The 25,276-nt window shown below is 40.3% G+C and overlaps 4 protein-coding genes across 4 annotated transcripts; 2 read left to right on the forward strand and 2 right to left on the reverse strand.

Annotated features, from left to right (window-relative positions):
- The first annotated feature begins 1,563 nt into the window (after nt 1-1,563).
- eslec (eosinophil lineage-specific marker) lies at nt 1,564-3,820 on the forward strand. Its single transcript, XM_085759578.1, has 5 exons — nt 1,564-1,855; nt 2,554-2,645; nt 2,738-2,872; nt 3,069-3,177; nt 3,429-3,820. The coding sequence occupies exons 1-5, from the start codon at nt 1,564-1,566 to the stop codon at nt 3,497-3,499; spliced, it is 699 nt and encodes a 232-aa protein (XP_085615704.1). The 3' UTR covers nt 3,500-3,820.
- Nucleotides 3,821-4,715: 895 nt separating this feature from the next.
- On the forward strand, nt 4,716-8,989 carry fgb (fibrinogen beta chain). The gene is made up of 13 exons (XM_085806287.1): nt 4,716-4,843; nt 5,432-5,461; nt 5,570-5,670; nt 5,756-5,855; nt 6,188-6,256; nt 6,362-6,476; nt 6,589-6,695; nt 6,789-6,903; nt 7,153-7,272; nt 7,369-7,491; nt 7,599-7,693; nt 7,982-8,172; nt 8,262-8,989. The coding sequence occupies exons 1-13, from the start codon at nt 4,763-4,765 to the stop codon at nt 8,491-8,493; spliced, it is 1,479 nt and encodes a 492-aa protein (XP_085662413.1). The 5' UTR covers nt 4,716-4,762; the 3' UTR covers nt 8,494-8,989.
- Nucleotides 8,990-10,232: 1,243 nt separating this feature from the next.
- LOC146968460 (fibrinogen alpha chain) lies at nt 10,233-13,538 on the reverse strand. Its single transcript, XM_085806289.1, has 4 exons — nt 13,302-13,538; nt 11,654-11,837; nt 11,409-11,554; nt 10,233-10,642 (listed from the first exon to the last, which is right to left on the reverse strand). Exons 1-4 carry the CDS (start codon nt 13,413-13,415, stop codon nt 10,295-10,297), a joined length of 792 nt encoding a protein of 263 aa, XP_085662415.1. The 5' UTR covers nt 13,416-13,538; the 3' UTR covers nt 10,233-10,294.
- An 899-nt stretch (nt 13,539-14,437) lies between these two features.
- fga (fibrinogen alpha chain) lies at nt 14,438-21,792 on the reverse strand. Its single transcript, XM_085806284.1, has 8 exons — nt 21,705-21,792; nt 20,807-20,908; nt 19,976-20,159; nt 18,956-19,101; nt 18,751-18,849; nt 17,581-17,745; nt 16,088-16,742; nt 14,438-15,506 (listed from the first exon to the last, which is right to left on the reverse strand). Exons 1-8 carry the CDS (start codon nt 21,750-21,752, stop codon nt 14,797-14,799), a joined length of 2,109 nt encoding a protein of 702 aa, XP_085662410.1. The 5' UTR covers nt 21,753-21,792; the 3' UTR covers nt 14,438-14,796.
- Nucleotides 21,793-25,276: the final 3,484 nt, after the last annotated feature.

The raw sequence follows: 25,276 nt of genomic DNA on the forward strand, positions 1-25,276 counted from the left end.
CAGTATCAATAGTCTGTAACCCAGTTAGACACAAAACAAGCCAGTAAAAGAAGAACGACTTTAGATAAGATAACACGATTTGTGTTGTGTTTTAAATATTTTCTTTTGCTGCAGGAGTCACAGGATAGCCTGGGAAACCGGCGACACAATGAGACACAGTGAACAATGAGATGGATAAATCAAAAGATGATGTAACCAGAAACCCATCGTGGCCATAATAGTCCCAGGAAACAATTAGTGTATGTAATGAGGTCAGGGTTGCTGACACACTATACGGTAAAAACAAAAAAGGTGAAGGTAAAGGTAAAGGAATAGCCAGCTCTGCTAAAGTAACATTAACACAGCGCTGAAAAGAGGGATTAGTGTGATGCACTCTGGGGAATGTGGCGAGAAGACGTGATCTGGAGGATAAAAGGCCGAGAGGCGGCGGAGACGGAGTCCACTTCTCCAACTTCGGTCGTCAGTCGTTCAGCTTTTCCAAGCACGCCGACTTTATTTGAACAATCTGACAGGTCAATACCGGTTCCTGTCCATCTGCACCCTGATGTCTGAGGATTAGGGGAGAGTGGGGTAAGTTGAGACCCTTTTTGTATTCAGGATCACTACATCAAGACAGTTATAGATTTGTTCCTAACTAACACATCTGCATATATTTCAGGATGTTTTGCATCCCTACAAATTAACAGAATGAGTGTAAATATAACTGTTTTTAAAATATAGCCCATGGTCCCATGAATGGGGTAAGTTGACCATAGGAGTGGGGTAAATTGATCAACCCCCCCTTCTTTCCTTCCATCCATCTTCTACCTCCCCCTTTACTTAATATTTCATCTGTCCAGGCTACAGGTGAACACAAACTGCAGGGACTTCCTGCTGAGCCACCAACTCACTGAGATTTGGGGAGTTTTGCGATTACATCGCATCTTGGGAAGAATCCCAGATATTTTTCTTTGAAAGTAAAGTTTGGCACACTTTAAACAACTTTTCCTGTTTATAGGAACATACTTAGTGTAATCACAAACATACAGAATCTTGATTTAATCATTTGGACATATACAGCCAAAATACATAAGTGTATAGGATAGGTGGCTCAACTTACCCCTGGCCAAATGGATCAACTTACCCCACAGCTACCTTGGCTTGGGTTTATTACTCCCATGGTGCAGTTTCATGCTAGGTTTACTACCTCATGTTGTAGCTCAAAGATACCACAACCCATAAAACAAATTTGCAGTCATCTCTTTTGGTCTAAACACAATTCTCATGAAACTTATGATCGACGAAATTCACTCTCGAGAGTGAAAAATGATTTTTAACAACATAAATGTTAAACCACTTTACTCACATGGTTCTAATCTTCACAGACTCCATGAAATGATGCCTGCCTCCCAAATATTTGGTCACATGCTAATTTTTTCCTATAGTTTGAGTCAACTTACCCACTGGCTCATCTTACCCCACTCTCCCCTACCAGCTTTATTGAGAAGCAGTTTTTCACCCAGCTGCCTCTTCATCACCATCACTGTCACCACCACCGCTATCATCATCATCATCGTCATTACCATGAAGGTCCTCGGTGTGACTCTGGCCCTCTGTGGCCTCCTGACCCTGAGCCGGTCCATCCCGCTCAACATCACCAGCACGGTGAGCCCGCGGCACTCGGGCGTCTGCGAGTACATCAGGCAGCAGTGCTACCACGAAGGCCTCGCCGGATTCTGCCCCGTGTGCGACCACGACGGCAACTTCCACCCTCAGCAGTGCTGGCCGGCCATCGGGTACTGCTGGTGCGTGGACGTCCTGAGCGGCGAGGAGATACCGCACACTCAGGCTCCGATGGGAAGCGAACCTCACTGTGGTGAGAGACGAGTCGACCTTCAGTGACGACGCCTTTGTCTGACTTCTGTATCGCTGTTTCCTTCAGTTTCAGAGGCAAATATCTAACTCAGTGTAGATGAAGATGGCTAATTAGTAACTGCAATTAAGTAGAACTAAATTAATTCATAAACAAATGGTGCTTAATTAAGGACTTTTATTTCTACTAGAGTAGGCCCTATATTTTATAGTGTGAAACTGCTACTGTTAATTTAATAGATCAGAAAACTATGAATTTGCCTTAGTTATATGGTGCAGACAAACAACATCTAAATAATCACAAAGCACATGAACACAACTCTAAGACAATTGACACATAAAGGCACAGAAGGCACAAAAATACTATTGACATACATACAAGATGCTATTTACAGGATAAATGATCTTAATTCTTCTCTTTACGTTTCATTTTCAAACATATTTGAGTTTTTAATGACGATGCAATAGATTACTCCAGGTGATAAAGTTGTTTGCATTTCCATCAACACTGGAGCCAATTTTAAACAGAGTCTGGCGCCATCTGGTGGCAGAGTCAAAGCACGGCAACTTCTTATGCTCATTGATTTTAATGAGTCTATAATTTAGTTATAGAATAAACACGACTACAATGTGAACACAGGTTGATTGATTTGATTATTACCTGCAGGTCATTGAACTGTGTCTTCTTGTGTGTGTTTGCAGGCAATGAGTTTTACTGCCCCGAGGGTTGGACCTTCTTTGAAAAGAAGTGTTTCACCTTCATCGACACCCCGAAGACGTGGACCGAGGCCGAGGTGAGAGGGACGAGGTCCAGACGGACACGGACTGTAGCGCCCCCTTCAGCCGATCATTTCATTTAAGTCACACTTCTTCTTTTCTCCTGCAGATCTACTGCATGTTTGAAGGAGGCAACCTGGCGTCGGTCTGCAGCTACGAGGAGAATCACTTCGTCATGTCTTTGACCAGAGGAGACACCAACTCCTTCCCTGAGACCTGGATCGGCGGCTTCTGTGCCATTCATGTACCAAAACCATTATCATTGATATTTGATGGACTTTTTTTGAGTCTTTGGACGTTTTTTTGACAATATTGTTAAGGATTTAACTACTGTTACTCCACCACACCGTTAGCTTAAACCCTGCAAATAATTCGCTTTTTTGTGTTTCATGAGCTGTTTTAATGCTTCATTCTTCTTCTTTTTCTCTTCCCATCCACAGCCCGATTTCTGGATGTGGAGCGACGGCACTAAATTTTACTATGACAACTGGCATCACGACCACGACAACAACGCTCCTGACAAGGCCTGTGTGAAGATGAATTATAAATGTAATGAACTCTACAAAACTCATTTAAATTTCATCTTGAATGTATGAACCAGTAAACTCTGACCTGAAGAATTCTTCTCTTCAGTTTTCACTCTTTTATTTAAAGTTCATTTTAGATATTATAACCCAGGACCATCATAGATTTTAGGCGTTTTCTTCAGGTCAGACCAAGCATGTCCTTTATGGGCGGAGCCAAAGTGAGATGCATCTTACTGTAACAAATGTTGAATGTCTTGTCTTTGTGTCTTGCAGACAACCTGAAGTGGTTCTACGACAGCTGTACTGAGGCTTTGCCTTTCGTTTGCTCCAAGAAGATGTGGTGAAGGTTCAGACGGCTGAAGTAACTTTGCTCTGAATGTGTTTTTCTTTTTCTGGCTGGTTTGTTTGTTTGTTTGTTTTTAAATGTGATCTACAGTGTGTATCATGTGGCTGGTTTTTGTAGGTTAGCGCTCCGTGTAGCTGAGCTCTGCAGTCTCACTCCTGTTGCTTGTTCATACATTAAGAAAATACAAAGATGCAAGAAATGTAAAAAAAAAACCAAGAAAACATTATTATATCAATAAAAAATAAATGCACAGCACTGCGGAAATGATGCTGTTATGTGTGGTTTTAACATAAAATATAAAAATGCAATAAAAACATATGAGCAGAGTTGAATGTCTCTGTATGTTTAATTTCTTGTAAAAAAAAAGCAGTCCAATGTTACTCATGTCCAGACTGGTGTGATAATACAACGTGGCCTTTTGGACTCAAACCGACGTCTGTTGCTTCATCGCCCTAAATTCCCAAAAGTGACTCACGCAAACAGAACTCACTGGTTCCTCACAGAACTAATTATTACTCATAATCACTAATAATCAGTGTGTTGGAGGATTTCACCATCATTCAGTAAATAAAGACATAGAGTCCCAAAACAGGATGATAGAAAAACTGACAGGAACTAAACTGTGAATAAAACAATCAATCCTGTTTGTTTAGATTTTTATACATATTTCATTTGACTTCATTTAAAAATGCTGGAATCTGATTAAAATGTTCAAATTTGGAAAAAACTAAATGTAAAATTCTGCAGGTTGCAAAAAACAGACACACTCGATGAAAAAGTAAACAAACACACAAGACATGACCCAAGTTTCTGTTTGAACTTCATCAAATCTGTGTTATTCTGACCTTTTACATCTGTGAAGCACATTGGACGTGTGTGCAATAATGTGATACACAGATACATTTGTGGATTTTATGTTTGTGGAAAAGTGTCCAAACCAATGACAGAACAAATTCAAAACCTTTCTGTCTTCACATGTTGACTCAAAAACCAAACATGGTCAAAGTGGAAACGGCCTTTTTTCAGTAAATGGTGACTTGTGGGCAAACTCGGTCCTTTTGCCCTTTTGTTCCTTCTCGTATCGACGGCTGTGACTCAGGGCGGATCAACTGCCCCCGCAGTTACTGGTCTGATCAGTGATGAAGGCGGGGATGGGGGGTTGGTCCTTTACTGGGGGATAAATACGAGGAGGCTTCAGAAGCAGGAGCAGAACCAGGAGTGAAGACACTGAAGACAGGAAGAATTTAACCAGAGTGAAACCATGAGGCTGCTGCTGCTGCTGTGTGTGTACCTGAGTGTGAGCTGGGCGCAGGACAACCTGGAGTTTGACTACTATGGAGAGGTCAGAACATTTAAATGTGATAATAATAATAATAAGATTACATATCTCAACATTTTAAGTCTTTTATGTCATCAGGTGGAGACACACTAGGCATTTATTTCACTGAATTCAAAAACTATGAGATTGCTGGCAAGATATTTGATCAAATTATACTTTACTAATTGTTTTTTTAAAATATATTTTCATAAATTCATAAAAACAATATCCTTGAATTTGAACACTAATCCCTACTGGGTATCAATTTGTGTTGATTCTAATTCAGATCATATTTCAATATTGTGATCGTAATGTTGTTTTTTTGTTTAGTTTAAAAAAATTATATGTGAATTTATCAATTTAACTTCAATAATAAATATTTGATATCATTCATTAATTTATGCAAAATTTGTTGAATTCATATAAAATAAGACAATATGAAATGTGTTTTTTAAAGATGTAAAGAATACATAGTAAAATAAAAACTAAAATTGTTTGATATCATGATTTAGATGTTGATCGTCATCAGCACTGATTTGATATTTTACCCGTTTGTTTATTTGTACATTCATTGTCTGAGTTATTAACACACTTTCCTTTCATGTGACCCAGGACGAAGAAGTCCCAGCTGCCAACGCAACAGTACGTACAACAACTTTACAACAACTTTACGACTCATCAGATTGATCTTGTTTCATTCTTTGTTCTGTAACTTTCTCTTCTTATTCTTCTTTTTCTCTGGTCGTCCAGGAAGGGACGGTAGGCGCTCGCGGTCACCGTCCACTAACACGGGGGAGGGACGTCTACAACCCCAAACGCTACTCTCCTAACCCCATCGGCGGCCGCGGCAGGTACGTTCGCTAACAGAGGGGGTTTTGCCTCTTTTACGAAGGTGAAAGTGCCACAAGTATTAAAGTGTCAATGTCCTTCACCCAGGTATCGAGGCCGACCCACTCCCGCCCCCGTTGGAAAACAGGTGGAGGAGAAAGTAGAGCAGCCCGAGGCAGGAGGATGTACGCACGCCGCTCCAGAGATGGTAGGTTGAAGAAATATTTGCTTTAAGTGGTAAAACACTCAAGAACTGAGCCTCAATTGTTGAGACACTTTAAATTTGATGAAAACATAATCTAGACTCTTCATTACCAATGCTTCTGAAAAATATAAAAACCTTCTTATAAACTACAGACAGAAACAAAACAAGCCAAAAGCAAGAGATAATTAGAATGGACATGCAAAACAATAACAACAGTAGTTTTCAATTAAAACAGGAATGTTACAGATGCACAATTAGCAGTAATGATCATAGTATTGATTAATGTGATGTACTAATGGGCGACGGTAACTAACGGAGACATTCCTGTCCTCCAGGGCGTCCTGTGTCCCAACGGCTGTGAGCTGAAGAACTCACTGCTCAAACAGCAGAGGAACGTCAGGATGGTAAATCAAACTTCCTTCACCTCTTCGTTTCCTCACAGACCGATCGAAATGTTGCACTTTTACTGACTCGTTTTGTCTTGTCTGTTTGTTTGTTTTTCCTCGCAGGTCGTCAATGAACTCAAGCCTCAGGTGGACGATTTGTCCAGATCCTCCAACAACATCTTCAACTACGTCAACAGCATGTCCAACTCGCTAAGGGAGCGTCAGAGAGTCGTCACTGGTGAGTTTTCTTTCATTTAAAGCACAAAGGTTAGGGTAGACAACAAATTACACAGAGGGGAAAGGTGTGTATTTAAAACATACATCACAGTTTTGTGTTTGTGTCCTCTCAGACAACAACAGGGTAGTGGGCCAGTACAGCGACAGTGTGGAGGAACAACACGCCTACATCAAGGAGACGGTGGACACGGTCTTCCCATCCAACATCAGAGTCCTGCAGGTAAACAGGAGCTGACACGAGACACAAAACAGGAAATGATGTTGATTTTTAAGAAGAAAGCTGAAGCTGTTTGGTGTGTTGTTGTGACTGCAGGGTGTCCTGGACAAGATCAGGCAGAAGATCCAGAAGCTGGAGAAGGCAATCCAGACCCAGAGGGAGTTGTGCAAGGAGCCATGCAAGACCAGCTGTCCCATACCTGTGGTGTCTGGTAGGTGTTCAGACCCAGCAGTAGAAGGTTGTGTGACAGTGGTGGTCCTGTCACTATGCCTCCATTTGATCATGTGCCCTGGCTACTTGGCCAAGGGGATGTCCCTTTGGGTGACTGGCAAGCGCGCATGACTCTAACCCGGGAGGTGTGGGTTAAATCCCTGCCCGGGCCCTCTTCACCTTGCCACAGTTGGAAATAGAAATCAATGAAGCTGTTCACTAAAAGTTCTTCCTTTCTTGCGTGATCCAGGTAAGGAGTGTGAGGACATCTTCCGTCGTGGAGGAAGAGACTCCCAGATGTACCTGATTCAGCCCGATGCCTTCAGCCAACCCTACAAGGTCTACTGTGACCAGACCAGTCAGAACGGAGGTGAGAAGACGTTTCATTTCAGCTTTACTTTGTTTGATTTCCTGTACGCGCCTCAGAGATTCAGTTTTTCAAGAAAACTTCTCATTATTTCCGCAGGATGGGTTCTCATCCAGAGCAGGCTTGATGGCAGCGTGGACTTTGGCCGCCGTTGGGACGACTACCGACGTGGATTCGGCAACATCGCCTTCGATTCCGGCAAAGGTCACTGCCAGACTCCTGGTAAGAAAAATACACACCAAAGAGTTCAGGCGTTTTTTCACAAAGACTGGAAACCATTAGATAATCTGAGACTGAGAATGATCTGTTTCTCCTCGATCATGTGACAGGTGAATACTGGCTGGGTAATGACCGCATCAGTCATCTGACCAAGATGGGCCCCACTGAGGTTCTCATTGAGATGCAGGACTGGGCTGGAACCAAGGTGAGTCTTCACAGTCTCAATCCATTGGCAGGAAATCCAAGCTTCTCAATTCTTATGATTTAATACCTTTACTTGTCTGGTTTGTTAGCAATTTTCACAATTGTCCGTCATTTCTTTTAACTAAACAATGTTTGGTTTAAGTCCATCAGTGCTTAATAAGTACGAAATAACTGAAGTATTGAATAATTCTCAATGTTTTGATGGAAATTCACATATTTTTTTGATAAAATTAATTTTAGAAAGCATTGTGTTCAATTCTGGATGTTTCACCTGTCCGTTGTCATGTAGGTCCACGCCCAGTACACCCAGTTCACCATCCAGTCAGAGACCTCCAACTATGTGTTGGCTGTCGACGGTTACACCGGTAACGCTGGCAACTGCTTAATGGAGGGATCCCTGCAGCTCTTTGGTGAAAACCGCACAATGACCATCCACCACGGCATGATGTTCAGCACCTACGACAGAGACAACGACAACTGGTACGTCTCGAAAATGTCCCGAAAATGTGATGAAGTTAAGGTCTAAGTTACTAAATACAACTTTCTTTGTCCCTGTTTGCTCGACCCAGGGTGCCAGGCGATCCCACCAAACAGTGCTCCAAGGAGGACGGCGGCGGCTGGTGGTACAACCGCTGCCACTCAGCCAATCCCAATGGTCGGTATTACATCGGCGGAGCCTACACAGCGAACATGGCCAAGCATGGCACAGACGACGGCGTGGTGTGGATGAACTGGAAGGGCAGCTGGTATTCACTCAAGGCCATCAGCATGAAGATCAGGCCTTACTTCACCTCCAGATAAAGGCGACGGGCGACGACGTCGACACACGACGTACAGCGAACAGGCAAATACACAAGAAACACCAGAGTTGATCTGAGGGAAATGAACTACAGCTCTGAAAGAACCAAAGTGTCTCAGTGGGTTAAATGAATGAGTTCAACTGATATGTTTTCTTTGTTTTGCCTGTTGACTGTATGTTAATGGTCACACACATTTACACACAACGTAGTCTAGACAGTGTGTGTGACAGAAATGAAGATGAAGAAAATGAATGTTTTTTAAGAGTTAGATGCAGCTTTAAGCTCATAAAACTGAAAATAAGAAGAAGAAGAAGAAGAAGAAGAAGAAGAAGAAGAAGAAGAAGAAGAAGAGAAGAAGAACAAAGTCAGATAAACTTCAAAGACTGGTTGTCAGTAAATGTGTTGTGATCTGTATGTGTGACGTCTTCAGTGTGAACCACTAGGATGAGTTGACGCCAACTCTCCTCCGCTACTCAATAAACTCATTGAGGAACATACTTCCTGTCTGCTCTGGTTGTTTTACTGTTGTCAATCTGTAGAAGATAAAAAAAATGTCATAAAAATGTCATAGATAGCAGCATAGTTTAATAAATTTAACACAAGTAAAGTCAAATGGTCAATTTTAATGTTTTCCTTAAAGGGATACTAAACCCAAAATCAATAATTGACCAATTTTCTACTCATCGCCATGCCAAGGAGTTATCAAAGTTAAGTCATCAAAACGCTTTAGGAGTTCCAGGGGGGGTCCGGTTGGCAACAGATTTTCATATAATGGCGGTGGATAGAGTTCACTTTTGAATCTTCCAAAACACACACTATGAAACATCCAGATACCTCCATACTGCTCGTCTATACTGACCCAAGTGTCCTGAAACCGCCACATGAAAAAGTTGTTCGGAATAAATAAATTTGATTATTATTCTGTTTTTATCCTTGTTGTAGCAGTAGCTCCCAGTGGCTCTGTTGATGTTTGTGTGCATGCGTGAGATGTTCTTGTGTATTTACATCACACATCCAGTGGTTTACAATGACAAACAGTGAAGGAAGAAAAAAGCAGTCGCTCAACTCATAGCCTTGATGTAGAAAAAGTATATATAATTTATTAAAAAAGGACCGACGTTTCGACCTCACACAGGTCTTCCTCAGGGTGTACTGGCACAGGACACTGATGAGGGGATAAATAGGTACAGGTGTGTGGGGCTCGAGGGGGGCGTGTCCATCCACAGTCGAGCCAAAACACAATGACAAACAAACATCTCACAAAAAGATTAGAAGTGACACAAGAGCGAGTACACAATATGATGACCATGAAATTGTGCTTTGAGGTATTTAATGTGTTGATGAGGGGAAATAACATAAATAAAAGAAGGAGAAGGAGGAGTCGGTTGAAAATATTCAAATATGTGAAGCTACAGAACAAGACAAGAGCGTTTACCACATGTAGGGAAATAAATGGTTGGTTAGTATGTAAAAATCTAGCATTTCATTCACAGTAATTCAAAAGTGAGTATAGTGTCCCATGGACATTATATCATAATATTTTAACATATTTTAAAAACATTACAGTGGCGGTACAAAAAAATGGAAAATATTGAAAATTGTAGCATTGTAGTTGCAGTGGAAGATGAAACTCATTTTCCTTAAGGCGTTCACTGGTTGTGATTCATTCCCGGATGTTTGTCACAGTGTAAATTATAAACCATAAATATAGGCAATAATGATTTTATTTAAATAGGCAAATTACAAAGAGCTCTTTTTCTCTCAATTCCTCTGTAAACAGTCAAGAATTTATTTTTTTCTTTTTATTCCAGATCAATATAATCAAGAAGGTTCACATCCTCAGAGTTGTCCAGCAGTTCATCCAGCAGTATCTGGTTCTGCTCAATGTCCTCAAACTGGGTCAGCAGTTCCCTCTGGACGGTTGGAATAGTCTTATACTCCACAGGCGGCGCTGGGCCGATGTCGACGGGCTGCAGTGTGACATGGGGGATGTCTTTATGAGGCGTGGCGGCCTTGCTTCTCTGCATCAGAGTCTCATCCATCTGGTCCATGTTGGTTTGAAGAGACTGGTAACTGGGATGATTGACAGCGAACGGTGACGTTGACCGGCAGGACCCGCGGCAGCTCCGCAGCTTCATGTCAATGTCCACCTGGTTATGTAAACAAGACTGTCAGGTGATCTATGTACTGTCAACACAAACTCTCACAGAGTACCAAGAAAGAAAAAAAAAATAGATATGCTCCAAAGAAACAGAGATATGACTCAGCTGATGAGCTTCCTCAAAATGTTTCTATAACTTTTTTTTTTCTCTTCTTTCTGTTTTCTTCTCTGCAGGTGGCAATGCGTCGCCTAGCATTGTCACCTGCTGAGTAATTTTCAACATTGTAATTGTAACTGCTGCTAAACACCCTATGGAGGTTATTGTCTATCGTTTTAAATGTCTGAGTGTAATTTTATTTAATTATGTACCATGGGACCGCGGATGGAAATTAGCTTCCAGCTAAATCCAACATATTTACAGCAATTAATTGTTTTTTTTTTGTATGTTCATGAATATGTGAGGTCCCATTCCAAATAAACCTTTAAATAAAAAATAAATAAATAAAAGCGTGATGTCATTGGCGTAAAGATTTACCTTTATGTTAATATTGGATCAGGTTGGGAAGGTTGCCAAGCATTTTGTAGAAATAAAAAGTGGGAACTAAACCATGAAAGGCAATAAAGACGATGTCAACATCATTCTCATGACAGTGCAGCAGAATGTTAGAAAAACTTTGTTGGTTTGTTTGTAATAATTTGTTTCGTTACCAACGTTATAGAATAAAAAACTTCTTGTCATAACAAGTAAATGTAAGTGCTATACATTTGTAATTTGTCAAGGAAATACCATCACTGTTACTTTTTTCATGACTCACCTCAGCTCGATACAAGTCCTCAATCTGTCTCTGGACTTTGCCGTTCATGTCCTTGAGTTGCTGCGACAGACTGATCGATCGTTGCCGTAGCGACGTGAGATTCCTGGACAATCCCTCTGCTCGTTCCACAAACTTCAACTCTGACACTGGAGACAAAATTTGACATAATTGAATCGCTGATATCTCACTAACTCGTGTGTCCTCACTTTGTCCAGAACTGAGCGAACACTCTCAGTGAATCTTACTGTATCTGTTGACTATGACTTTGCGGTTGGAGTTGTAAATGCGCGTCGTCGTTGTCATGGTCTTCTCAGCCGCATCTTCGTACGTCTTCATCAACTTACACACCTCCAACAGTTTCCTCTCTATTTTGCTCTCCGTCTGTGAGATCATCCCCTGCAGCCTGCAGCCAGAGGGGCATTTGGAGACCTACGGAGAACACAGGTGTATCTGAGAGAGAGTCTCACTAAAGTATTTCTACCTTTTTAGCCTGTAGACATTTTTTTTTTCAAGCATGTTGTGGCGTCCCCAGTGGTGGGCTGGTGCCATACCGCTGGTCACGCCCTCCTGATTAAGGCCTGCCAGTGACACCTGGGCCCGGTGTCACCAGGTTATAAAGCCAGGCCTGCTGATTGCTCTCACTCTCTCTCCTTCTCCCCTCTCCTGCAGGTACCGGTGACGGCGATGCAGTGCCCTTAGTTTGCTTTGTTGCTCCTTTGTGTTATGCACCTTACAACACCCCACACACACACACACGTCTCACACTCACACAACATGCTCTACACACCTATTTACTGACACTCACACCCCATAATCTGGTCCTTTGTTACAGTATATTATTATTTAATATTAAATAAACGTTTGTTAATTGTTGCCACGGTGGTCTCTCCCTCTTTGTCATGGCTGTAAGAGCCAGGCTGTGACAATGTGTTTATTAGTTTTGTTTGCAATTTACAGTAAATCAAACAGGACATTCTTACAAGCAAGAAACAAAGCAAACTTTTTCTCCCTATTTACCCTCCCTTCCCTTCTTCCCCTCACTAAATAATTAAAACATTAAAGCTATAAAAACAAGATGAAAATAAAGCAAAAAGGATGGAATAATAATAATAATAAATAAGTAAATAAATAAAAGTAGACAAATACTGATAACAGTTATATGATGAATTTCAAGGGTGTTTCTCAGGACATTATATCACACAATCTACTCCCTCAGAGCCTGTTGAAGCAAATTACCAACATTAACATCATTGTCTTAAAAAACTTATAAAAGGTCTCCAGATGTTATCAAAAACATGATGTTTCCGTTTAATAATGTACGTTATCTTTTCCAATGCCATGTTTGATGCCATCTCTTTGATCCATCTTCCAATTCTGGGTGCATCAACGTTTTTCCAATTAAGGGAAATTATACGTTTAGCTTGTAATATACACATATCTACTAATCTAGATTCTTTACTTTGTAAAAATGGGATAGTTGGATATATGCCCAGAAGGAAAAGCTTAGGATCCAGTGGTAACTTCTTAGTTCATATTTTATCGATCATGTTAATAATATCTTGCCAGAAGGATTTCACTTTTACATATTCCCATATACAGTGGTACAACGTTCCTCTTGCTTCATTACACTTAACACATGTATCAGGGATGTTATCATTAAACATGTGTAATTTGACTGGTGTTATACGCATCAGCCATTTATATTGAATACGTTTCAGATTACTATTAATTGTTTGTTTTTGAGCTTTCCTGCATGCCTCTTTCCAGTCTTGTAGTGATATTTCATCAAGCCTGTAGACATTTAACTGTTTAAGTCAGTTTTCATTTACTGAAAACAATTATACAACAAACTAATCCATAACAGCTGATGAGTTGCATTTGTATATTTCTTACCCAGTCGTCATCTGAACACAGGGGGGCGTCTGATTTTGCTTGACACTGTTGCTTCCTACGTGTCCAGGTGTGACTGAGGGACTGTCGGCCATCTTTGTTCTGCTGCTTCAGCATCCCACACACTGCAGAACAAGACCAACAAAACACAAACACAGTGGAGTTAGTTCACCCTCAACCGAGCTCAGATTCAAACATAGAATATGTGTTTACTTTGAGTTATTGTTGTGTGATTTATGTGGAAAATCAGAATGTGATATCTGCTTTGTGTGGTTTTTATTATTTTACACATTGAATAAGTTACTTTGTCACTTTGTTAATTTACCTGAACACAACCATCGAAAACAGAAACCGCAAATGTTTTTGCATAATGTCTGTAAGAACATAATACTGTTAAAACAATACATGTGTATTAATGGTTTTCAAATAAGTATGTAATGTAATTGGTGATAAATGAAAAAGAAAATTATTTTATTCAAAACATTTTCAATTTTAATGCAATTTTCATTTCAGCAAATAATTTGTGAGACTTCTTCGCAGGGAGATTTCAGACACTCCTTTGAGTAAATCCTAATACTCCAGTAATACCATTTTATGATTTCAAATCACTAAGAGTAACTGGTGTTTCTTCCTTAAATGAATGTGATTCAACAAACCTTTAGCATAATGTTAACTTTGAAATGACGTTGAAGCTGTAAACTGTGTGCAAACCTTTTCAGAACAGACGGTAAAATCTGTTTCACAACAAAAAATAAACACAACGAAATACTGGGAAAAACAGTTTCTGTAGATAAGCTACAACAATTTGAACCCTGTAACTACACACATCTGATCTCTGTTTTATTTTAGCATTGGAGTGGTTTTACTTTATTGCAGTGGAATTAAAGTGTAACAGTGTTGTAAAACAATATTTAATAAAAACTTCTACACATTCCAAGACACAGATCATAAGATAACTTTCAATTTTCACTTTTTTTTTCAAATACTTGATATTACTCATATTACTATCCAAAAATGTGAATCAGAGTCAAATGTGGGTTCTTTTGGTGCAAAAATGTACAAAATAATAATAGAAAAAGATTTCTTCTACTTTTGTGATTTGTTAATTGAACTGAAATAAAGGCACAAACCACTGGAGCTGAAGTGAACATTGAATCTTTATTGATTGAGCAGAGTTCAACAAGAGGGGGAGAGATCATCAGCCGTTTGGTATTGATCTAACACACAGGTCAATGCCGTTTACACAGTAAGTGATGAAATTACAAATAAAGATACATGGACACTGTTTGACATGATTTTGAAATCACAGCATGTTACCCACACAGTCTGAAACCACCTTTGATCTTTTGTCCTCAAATATTTTTTCTGCCCCTTTACCGTTTGTTTTCTCTCAGGCTTGTTTTTTTTGTCTGTTTACTATTTTGTAACCAATTCTAAACCAACCAACCAACTCTATGTATAAAAGTGTGCATGTGTGAGTGTTTTTTTTAGGAGTCAATTAAAAAGTGTTTGGTCGGATAAACATCCGCACAGTTTTCAGGCTGTAATTGGGCGGTTTGTACGTCACCCAGACGACTCCATTTTCAATCTCGTACGGTGTGTTTTTCTCCGGGTCGTAGGAACCTCTGTAATAAATCCCGTTTAAGTTAGCCGCCTGGCAGTTGTTGTACCACCACCCGCCCCCGTACACCTCTGCGCAATTCTCCTCCCACTTATCGTTGTCTTTGTCAAAGGTGCTGAATTTCATACCGTTGTGGGACAGAAAAGACGCCATGTCGGACTTCGGCATCGTCAGAGCGTCACCGGCGTCCCCGATGTAGCCAGACACATGCAGCGGGTAGCCCTCCTCCTCAGACCCCACCCTGACTGTGTACTCTGCACTCCCCATGCCCCCCTCCCAATCCTCAAGCTCCACCTTCAGCATGGTCTCACCCTGATTAGTCAACTGGTGGAGGTTCTGGTTGCCCAGCCAATATTCCCCTTTGCCCAGAGCGTCGACTGCGCCGAACCCGTTGCGGTATTCGGCCCAGGTGCGGTTGAAGCTCACCGCGCCACTCTCCCTCTGCTGGACTAATAACCACCCTCCCATTAGCCCCTGCTGCTGGCAGTAAACCTCCACTACCCCCGTGGAATCGATGCCGCCGGGTTTGACCTTAAACAGTCCGTTCGTTTCCCCATTGAGGTGCTTCTGGTAGGCGTCAACACAATCTGCAAACAGAAAGGGGCACAACCGCAGACCGCGAGTTAGCTTGGATCGGCTTGTTCTTTGGTTGGGCAACCAGAAATGTACTGCTGTGGTAACACCGAAACTGTCCCAATAACATGACTACCATTTGGTATTCAACCTATTTTCTGTCAATCTTCGGGGGGAACTGCGGTTTTCTGTAATTCTAACAGGATGCTTTGACATACCTGGGAATCAAGGGGGGGCTGGCGATAATTAGAAGACGTACAATGCGAGTTTGGTTGGTGACTAGTTGGGATTCAGACAATCGGGCACTTTTCACAACAAAATTAATTCACTAAGCTCAGTCTGTTTTTGTTGACATTCATTAAGGGAACACACAGCTTCTTTGATTACAACAAACTTCTTTAAGTGTGGATCTTAACAAACACACTGAATGTAAAAAATCTTTACGCTCTCGCCACAAACAAAAACAAACTCTGTTCACTTCACACTTTTGGTACATAGGGCTTTGGACAGGCTAGCTGATGCTAAGGCTTGCTGTCTAGCTGAATGTGCCACTCTGGGGCCGGTAGATTTTACTCCGGGTCTGATGTTTCGGTACCTTTTCCTACATAATCGGCCTCCCGCTCGACACGTGTGCTCTTCACACTCCGGGCGTGGAAATCAGGGACGTCGTCCTCTGTAGCGTGCGCGCCGAATGGGCCGAGGTCAAACCCGCCAAATGGATCCGCAAATCCTGTTTTGGTATCACTTGTGAGGCTTCCCTTGGTGCCGCCGCTGTGGTATGTCTTGGTCACCGACCCGGAGGAGGAGGAGGAGGATGTGTGGGTAAGAGTGGGGAAGAGGGAGCTCAGCCCCCCCCTGTTGCTGCTGCTGCTGCTGTCTGTCATGGCCTCACACTCAGGACCCCCCTCCATCACTTCCTCCGTCCTCTCCACCGGTCCGTCCTTTGTGTGGACGATGGTCCTCCTGACGCTCCTGGTGCAGGTGACGCTTTTGGATGACACGTGGTGTACAGGGGGCTGATCGAATGTACTGAACCCGCCGCCAAACAAATCACCGTCACCGCGTCCTCCGATCTCTGTGATGGACTTTGACGGCGTGGAGGAGGAGGAGGAGGAGGAGGAGGAAGAGCTGAAGGTGGATGATGATGATGCGCCTGTAGCTGGAGAGTAGTTAGTACCTGGGTCCTTGGAGACGGTTGCCGGGGATGAGCTGGAGCCTTCCTGCTCTAGGATCAACTGGACGGTCCTTACCTGAGGTGGGAAGACAGAAAAACCCCTTGACGTGAGTATGTGTGGTTCTGTAAGAGCCAGTTCAACCCCATCATACCTCCATCTTACAGTAAATTTACTTGAGTACTGTATTTGAGTACATATCCAGAGGATTTGTACTTTACTTGAGTATTAGATTTCTTTGGTACTTATTACTCTTACTTGAATACATTTCCAAGACAAATATTTTTACTTTTACTCAAATTAATTTCTAGGAAGGCTGAAAAGTACTCGTTACTTTCAGGTATGCTCTTTTTTTTTTCTAAAATCCTATTGGACACAAGCTGTGTTTGTCAAAGAAGGAAACCCTAACCCCTAAAAGCAGCACATCAGTGCAGCTAGTTTCAAAGAGTTCATTCTCACTAACAAGAGTTAAAAGCTCCTTAAATTCATTTAGAAAAAAATATAGTCATTCATTGATGTGAAAAATAAGAAATTTACTCTTACACTTACTTTTACTTTACTTTTACTACTCGAGTAACATGTCGAGCTACTTTTACTTGTAACAGAGTAAATTTTGACCAGTAGTATTTGTACTCTTACTCAAGTGCTGGGGTCGATCTTTTTTACTATGTTTTAGTTGTTCTGTCTCCCTTTCTGTTTTACTTCTTTTTATATCTGTTTTAATTCTTTATCTTAAATAATGTTTGCTTTTTATGTTCTTATTTTTGCTAATATGTAAAGCACTTTGAGTTGTCGTGTTGCGGAAATGTGCTATACAAATAAACTTGCCTTGCCTTGCCTTGCCTTGCCTATTGCTCCGAGGAACAGTAACAGAATAAAATGGTTGATCAACACCAGTGAACCAGACGACACTTACATCAGGGAACATATCCTCCGTCGTTTGGGCTTGCACTGAACCGGGACCGAGACCGGACTTGTAGATGTCCTCCACCACCACGTCCTTCAGTGGCCGGCTCTTCATCACGTACAGCGTCCCCACAGACTCGATGTTCTGAGGTGTGCGCGAGTCCAGCTGGGCGACCTTGGACACGGGCGGAAAGACGAAACAATTTTTAGAACCTGATAATGGATTTAAACAAGACCAGGGACTGGTTTGAATGAACCAAGTAAAAGTATAAGTTGATGGAAAATCATAACTGTGACTCTCCAGAGAGAAATAAACAGTTTCATTGTAACTTCTTCATGAGATCTGGCTGTTGTAGAAACTGGGATGAAAGATTGGATCTAAATCCAGTGGGACACAGCAGGTTATTAGAGATTGAAGTTGTGTATAGAATTGGAAGAATTGCCATTGAACAAGCATGGCCATTGAGCTTCAATGAAATATTTCAGTTTTTTTGTTATTAATCTTAATCGAGTTTTGGTGCTTTGTGCTTCTATATCTTTGGACTCTCTGATGCTATTTTGTGCATAAACCTGTGCAGCTTTGAGTTTTTTCTTTGAACAATGTTTAAAGGGATAGTTCACCCAAAATTGAAATTTCACTCATAATATCTACTCACCCTTATGTTGACTAAGGGCTGGGAGAAGTTTCAGAGTTATCCGTGGCTTCTCTGAGGACGCTTCTCGAAGCTCCTCTTCCCGGTTCATCAAATTTGGACGAACCGGGAAGAGGAACTTCGAGAAGCTTCCGCTACAAAACAAGCTTGAAATGTAGACTTATTTAATTTTTTTCAGGACAATTTCGCATTTTGGGGCTTCAATACAAGACGGACATTACATACGAGCAGCATGGAGGTATTTGGATGTTTTTTGGTGTGTCTTTTTGTTACGAAGACAGTTGGTATCCATTTGTAACCGTCATATGGACATGAACTGCTACGCCGAGACCCCCTGTAACTCAGAGAAGCCACGGAGGACTCTGAAACTTCTCCCAGCCCTTATTAGTCCACATGAGGGTGAGTAGATATAATGAGTGAAATTTCAAATTTGGGTGAACTATCCCTTTAACTCCAGCCTTATGTCCCGGTTCCTTCGGTCAAACAGGAGATGCTGCTCCTACATGAAGGTGTCGGGTCTTCTTTACCTGTTTCTCCAGTGAGACGTAGCTCTCGTGGTCCACCTGGTACTCGCTGTAGCTGCTGCAGGATCCCTTGCAGGAGCGGAGCTTGATGTCGATGTCCACCTGACAAGAGGAGACACAGTCGGACATGAGCTTCCTGTTTATTGTATGAAAGTGTGAATGTGTGTTGTTGTTGTCGTTGTTGTTGCCATGGTGACTGTCTGCGTACCTCCAGCCTCTGCATCTCCACCACCTGGTCCTTGACTCGGTCCTTCAGGGCGGCCAGGACCCTCAGCTGTCTGTCGATCTTGATTTTCATCTCGGTGATTCTCTGACGCAGACCCTGGGCCATGTCGTAGTAGTTGTTGTCGTGACCTGGTGGACGAGGTCACGTCAATATTATTATTGTAATATTTTTTGTTTTTTATTGTTGTGGCTGTGAGCTGTGAATATTTAATGTTTTTAAAAAATATATATTTTCACACAATTTCACCCTTATTATACAATACTCACATCACATTATTGCCATTATTATGTTATTATCATTGTATACTGTACATTATAACTGATTCGAATAATGTAATGATATACACAGAACATGTCTTTGTGATTGTAATGGATCCTCTTATTATTGTGTAATCTGATGAAGTCCTGAAAATAATCTGATTTTTCCATTCAAAGTTATTTTTTTTTTAAAGTTTGAAATCAAAACAGCCATTTTAAGTCTGAGTATTTAGTTTAAGAGTACGCTGTAGAATATCCTGTAATTTTGAAACAAAAAAAGGAACTTTTCCTGTAAATTCACGAGTGTTGGAGAAAGAAAATAAAATATGTTGTAGGCTATATATAGCACAAAATCAACTTTGATCTGAATTTAAAATGCCTTATATTTCAGTGTAACAACATAAACAGCCACTGTTTCTCATTACCATTAAGGTATAAGCAGGCTTAGATTCATTCCACAAGTTTGTGTTTTTCGTATTCATTCTTTTTGTTTTAATGTAATGACTTTATTTTCCAATGTGGCTAAATAAAAAAAACACAACAACGACACTTTTGTAAAGTGTAAAAATACACTTTTTTAAAATTCCTACCCCTTTTTAAATCATGACGGTTTATATATTTTGTATACTATTGCTAATAATATGTATGCACAAATATCCATATAAATACATAATATACATTACATAAACATTCATATATATAAATATATAGCAATGGAAAGTCCTGCTGTCTGTCAGACACTCACCAGAGTCGATGACGAGCTTCTCCTTCAGGTAGTCGTAGGTCTGTTTGGACACCTGGTCTGCAGAGCGGTGTTTGGCCCGGTTCTGGTCCAGCAGGTCACGGATCTTCTCGATCCTCTTCAGCATGCTGTGGTCGTACGTGTCCATCAGACCCATGATCCTGCAGCCCGACGGGCATTTAGGGCCCTGACGGAGGAACAAACAGAGAGGGAGAGAGGCTGGTGTTCAGATGCTGCCGTCATGCTACAGATAGGGATGTCACGATGACTTGTTTTGACAATTAATCGTGGTATTAAACGCCACAAATAATTAATCGTAAAGATTCCTAAATACCGTCACTTTCCAAAAAACATGATGGTGGAACCATATCGGCAGATGTGCGCAAAAATAAAGGTGAATGCTCAGATACTGGTCCATTTATCTAACGTAACATGAATTGGTAGGAATTTAAATGTTAGCGTGTCATTTTTAATAATAAAAAAAAAGAAGCAAAACAAAACAAAAAACTATTAAAATAAACGCAAATATTTGGTATCGATAACAATTTATGACCTGAAACATTTCCCCTGGGGGATTAAGAGTTGGTCATATATTAATAGATACTTGAAACATTTTGTATAAATAATGAGTAATGTAATTATATTTTGACTGTATTTGATTTTACACATTCATAGTGTTGTGAAATTAATTAGTGCATATTAATAATCGTGATAATCGTAGTACCGTGATTATTTCTCTGACAATAATTGTACCAAGAAAATGTATAATCGTGACATGATCCCTAGCTACAGAGAGATGACACAACAGGAAGATGCTGCTTTGTGTGTGTTTACCCAGTCGTCGTCGGAGCAGAAAGGCCACTCCTTCTCCGTGGCGCATTTCTCCGACCTGCTGCCTTGCTCCACCGGACGAGCTCCTCTGGGGTCCAACAGGACCTGGAGTTGGAGAGACGGAAAGAACGTTAAAATACTGACACTCTGAATTCATCTTTTTACTTCCTTTTCTTTTCCAATTTTAATCACTCTGAGGTATCAAAAGAATTACATTAAAATAAAACAAAAAACTGAAACATAACACTGAACAATGAAACAATCTTGAGTCAATCCATATTGAGTTTTGGGACTGATGCTGTTTCATGAATTCATTTTAATAAATAATTCAAAATTATTGATCTGTTGTATGAACATGTCATTTTAAATGTATATTTCCATGAATCCACCCCAAAAATTACATTATTATTAAAAATATTTTTTTATCAAGCTTTTCAATAATAATGTAAATGGACCAAAATGAAATGAAATTCTTGAAAATTCTTATTTTTTCATTAACATATTTAAACAGCTATTTATACCATACCCAAATTTCAATACAGAGAAGTAAATTATAGATATGAATTTCTCCCTGGTTCTTTTCAGGACATGTGATATTTGCCGGTTTGTTTTAATACATCTTGACATAAAGTCTAAAAGAAAGTCACATGTAAGTTCATATATATTGTTCTGTTAGTATAATGCGTTCATTCATTCATTCATTCATTCAAAAAATTACTTTAGTATTACAGTCAGTATTAAAGCAGCAAAAATGATTAAAAGAGTAAAATAATATATGTTGAAATGCAAAAATTGCAAAAAAAAAAAGCAAAAAAACTTGATATAAAATGCTTGAATATGGTTTCTATTAAAAGGTTGTTTGAATTTTAATAAATTTAAATGAAAAATGTAATAAACTCACAGCGGTGGAAACCACACAAATGAAGACGAGCGCGCTGAGTTGATGCATCTCGGTCTCTGTCGTTCTTCCTCTGGATGTCGAATGTTTCTGCGACGGCGCCGATGCTTCATTTTGAAGCCTCGATCCTCGTCCGCCTCAAACGGACGTGTGACTCATCATCAGGTCCAATCAGAGTTGAGCAACTTTGTGTTTGTCGTTGTCACAAAGTCCACACACATACACACATACACACACTGTGTCAACTCAACTGCAGGATTTACCAGAAGTGGACACACACAACGTCTCTTCTAAGTAAACAAGGACAAACTGCACTGACATTAAAAAAAAAAAATGATTATGAGCCAGTAATTACACACAAATAAGAACAAATGAATCAGTGCAGAAGGAAATAAATGACTCACTGAGAACGTCTTGTTGCTTTAGTCATTTTATTTCATTTCATTTCATGCTCTTCTCTTTGCTTTTGTTTCATCACCTTATTCAATGTTGCAGAGAAGATAAATAATGACAAAAATAAGAAAATAATTAAACACATTGAGTGTTGTTTTATCTTGCTGTTTGGTTTGTGTCACATTTACTTTCAAAGTCAAATTACGGGAAGTCCTTTTTTTAAATTTCTTTTTAAACTTTAAAAAAATGAGGGAATAGTTGATTATGGAGCTCAGTTTGGCGCAGACTCATATAAGTGTTAGCAATAACAGATGATTGTGTGGTTGTAGCTTCAAAACTATCTGTTCAGATAAAGCATACTTGAATAAAAGCTGAATTATTATTTTAAATATCAATATACTTCACACATAAAAACCTAATCAGTATCTGAGATAAAAACATGTCATCAACAATGAAAGTTGAAGTTAAATCATTACAGATGTGAATAAAAGTGAACCTTCAACACTTTGTGGTGAATTCTGTGTCACTTCTGATATTATTAATTAATTAATTAATAATTAATTTAATCTCCAGCACTAGAATTCCTCATGTTCCCTGTTGAGTTTGGAACAAAACATCATTTCCAGGTCGTCACATGAGGAGCTGAGGTCAGTTTCATGGAAACGGGGGATGAGGAGGAGAAGGACGACGCAGCAGCAGCGCCACCTGGTGGTTAAACTGTATGATGATGTGAAATCCACATTACTGTAATATGTTGTGTTACATGTTTTACAACATAATTATCGCAATCAGCTTCATTTATCTGGTGTTTGTCGCAATTAAGTATAAAAGATTTTAACTCTCTTTCTGATGAAAACAATCTGTTTAATTTGTTCAGTTTCCACTCAAAACCAGCAACAGTCAAAAACAGTATTTGTCCCATTTATTATAAATGAAGAGATGATTTTTTACAATTGTTAGACTTTCTACACATCATCACGTTATTTACATGTAAATTAAAGGCACTTTCTTATCACTTAGCGTTAACGAGGAAACATTTAAAATGATAGTGTTCAGCTTTCAGTCTCTTATTGGCTGTTACAGATGTGTATGGTAGTTGGTGACATAGACGTTGTGGAGTTGTTGGATTGTGTATTTGATGAGTTTGATGAGGGAAACCAAAAAATCCCATAATGAGCCTCCGTAGCGTAGCTCTGAGCAGCTCACGGCTCTGCTCCGCCGTTCTAAAAATAGCTTGCACCGACAATTAAAGGTAACGAACCTACTGCTATGACTATAGGGATTATGGCAATGGGCCAATTTGCCAAAATGTTGAACTATCCCTTTAAAGTACAGCACAAGATTTCACAGGTGAGGTGTTCAGTATCTACATATCAATATGTGTATATCTCTACTTTTATCCTAATAAAGTTTAAAGGGACAACGAGGAGTTTTGGAAAAGCAAAGTGTTTCCACACTACATTTATGAGCCTCCGCACCGTGAAATTCTTTGACCGGCGCAAGACAGACTCATGTTTTCATTCATCAAGAATTAAAGTCAGAGGTTGGAAGACGATCACATACCGTCGTAGTTCCCACCATAAACGGCGATTCGGCGGCGTTATTCTCATGACTCGCCACAAAACCGAAAGTAAAGAAATGCTGGTCGGCTCGCCCAACATTTCCACCACCACTAATAATAACAAAATAACCATAGAGACAAAACCATAGATTTATCTAAAATGGAGCCATTAACAAGTGGTAACGTAGATTCATCCACATTAATATGAGACTTTTTTATAACCAAATAGAAACTCCTCGTTGTCCCTTTAATCAACATTATTTCTCTGAGGACTACATATACTATACGTAAAATAAGACTCATCACATTAAAAAGTAGCTTGTTTTTAGACACTTTTTACTTTTTTCAAGCAGATTTTCACTTGAAATAAGTAGAAAAATCTGATAGTGGAGCAAGTTTGTCTTTCTTATTACAAGCACAAAAAAAACTTGCTTTCACTGGCAGATTTTTCTACTTATTTCAAGTGAAAATTAGTTTGAAACAAGTGAAAATGATCTAAAAACAAGTTAATTTTTAGGTGGTGAGTCTTATTTTAAGTGGAAAGAGATTAGTTTTGACTAGAAATGAGACATTTTGACAAGAAATAAGAAAAATATTCTTGGTAAGATTTTGAGTTGTTGCAGTGCAGGTCGCAGCCGTACGGTTTCTCCCCCGTGTGTCCGCGCTCGTGGACGACGAGGTGCTGCAGGAGGCGGCACGACTTCCCGCAGTGGGAGCAGCGGTGCGGTTTCTCCCCGGTGTGGCTGATCCGGTGCTTCTTCAGGTTGTTGCGGTCGCTGAAGGCCTTGCCGCACAGCGAGCACTCGTAGAGTTTCTCCCCGGTGTGGGCGTAGCGATGCACCGCCAGCGACATGCGGACGCGGAAGCTCTTGGAGCAGACGCCGCACCGGTACGGTTTCTCTCCCGTGTGGATGCGCTGGCACTGCAAAAACTCAAAATCTTACCAAGAATATTTGTCTTATTTCTAGTTAAAATGTAATTTCTAGTCAAAACAAATCTAATTCTACTAAAAATAAGACTCATCACATTAAAAAGTATCTTGTTTTTAGACACTTTTTACTTCTTTCAAGCAGATTTTCACTTGAAATGAGTAGAAAAATCTGACAATGGAGCAAGTCTTTCTTTCTTATTACAAGCACAAAAAAAACTTGCTTTCACTGGCAGATTTTTCTACTTATTTCAAGTGAAAATTAGTTTGAAACAAGTAAAAATGATCTAAAAACAAGTTAATTTTTAGGTGATGGGTCTTATTTTAAGTGGAAAGAGTTTTAGTCGCACGCGGCGCAGGCGAACGGTGTGCGTGAGCAGGTGCTGCCGCAGCGTGTGCGGCAAGTAGAAGCTCTTGTCGCATTGCGTGCAGCTGTGTTGTCGGCGGCGGTGGCATCTCTGCGGCGACTCTGTGACCGTTTCATCGCCGTGGCGTTCAGTCTGAAGTGTCTCCTCTGTTTTGCTGCAGTGATGTCGCTGGTGTCGCACCAGGTTGCTTTGCCTCACGAACGATTTCCCACAGACGTCACAGCGGTTCCTCTCTGCTCCGTTCGCAGTTGTCGCTTAAAAACCAAATAGAAGGAAGGAATGAACAGAGTAAAAAAAAAATCTCAGGTTTTGTTTAAAGGTGTAC

The sequence above is a fragment of the Trachurus japonicus genome, chromosome 18 (genome assembly GCF_045865225.1).
Source record: "Trachurus japonicus isolate A0001 chromosome 18, Traja_1.0".
NCBI lineage: Eukaryota > Metazoa > Chordata > Actinopteri > Carangiformes > Carangidae > Trachurus > Trachurus japonicus.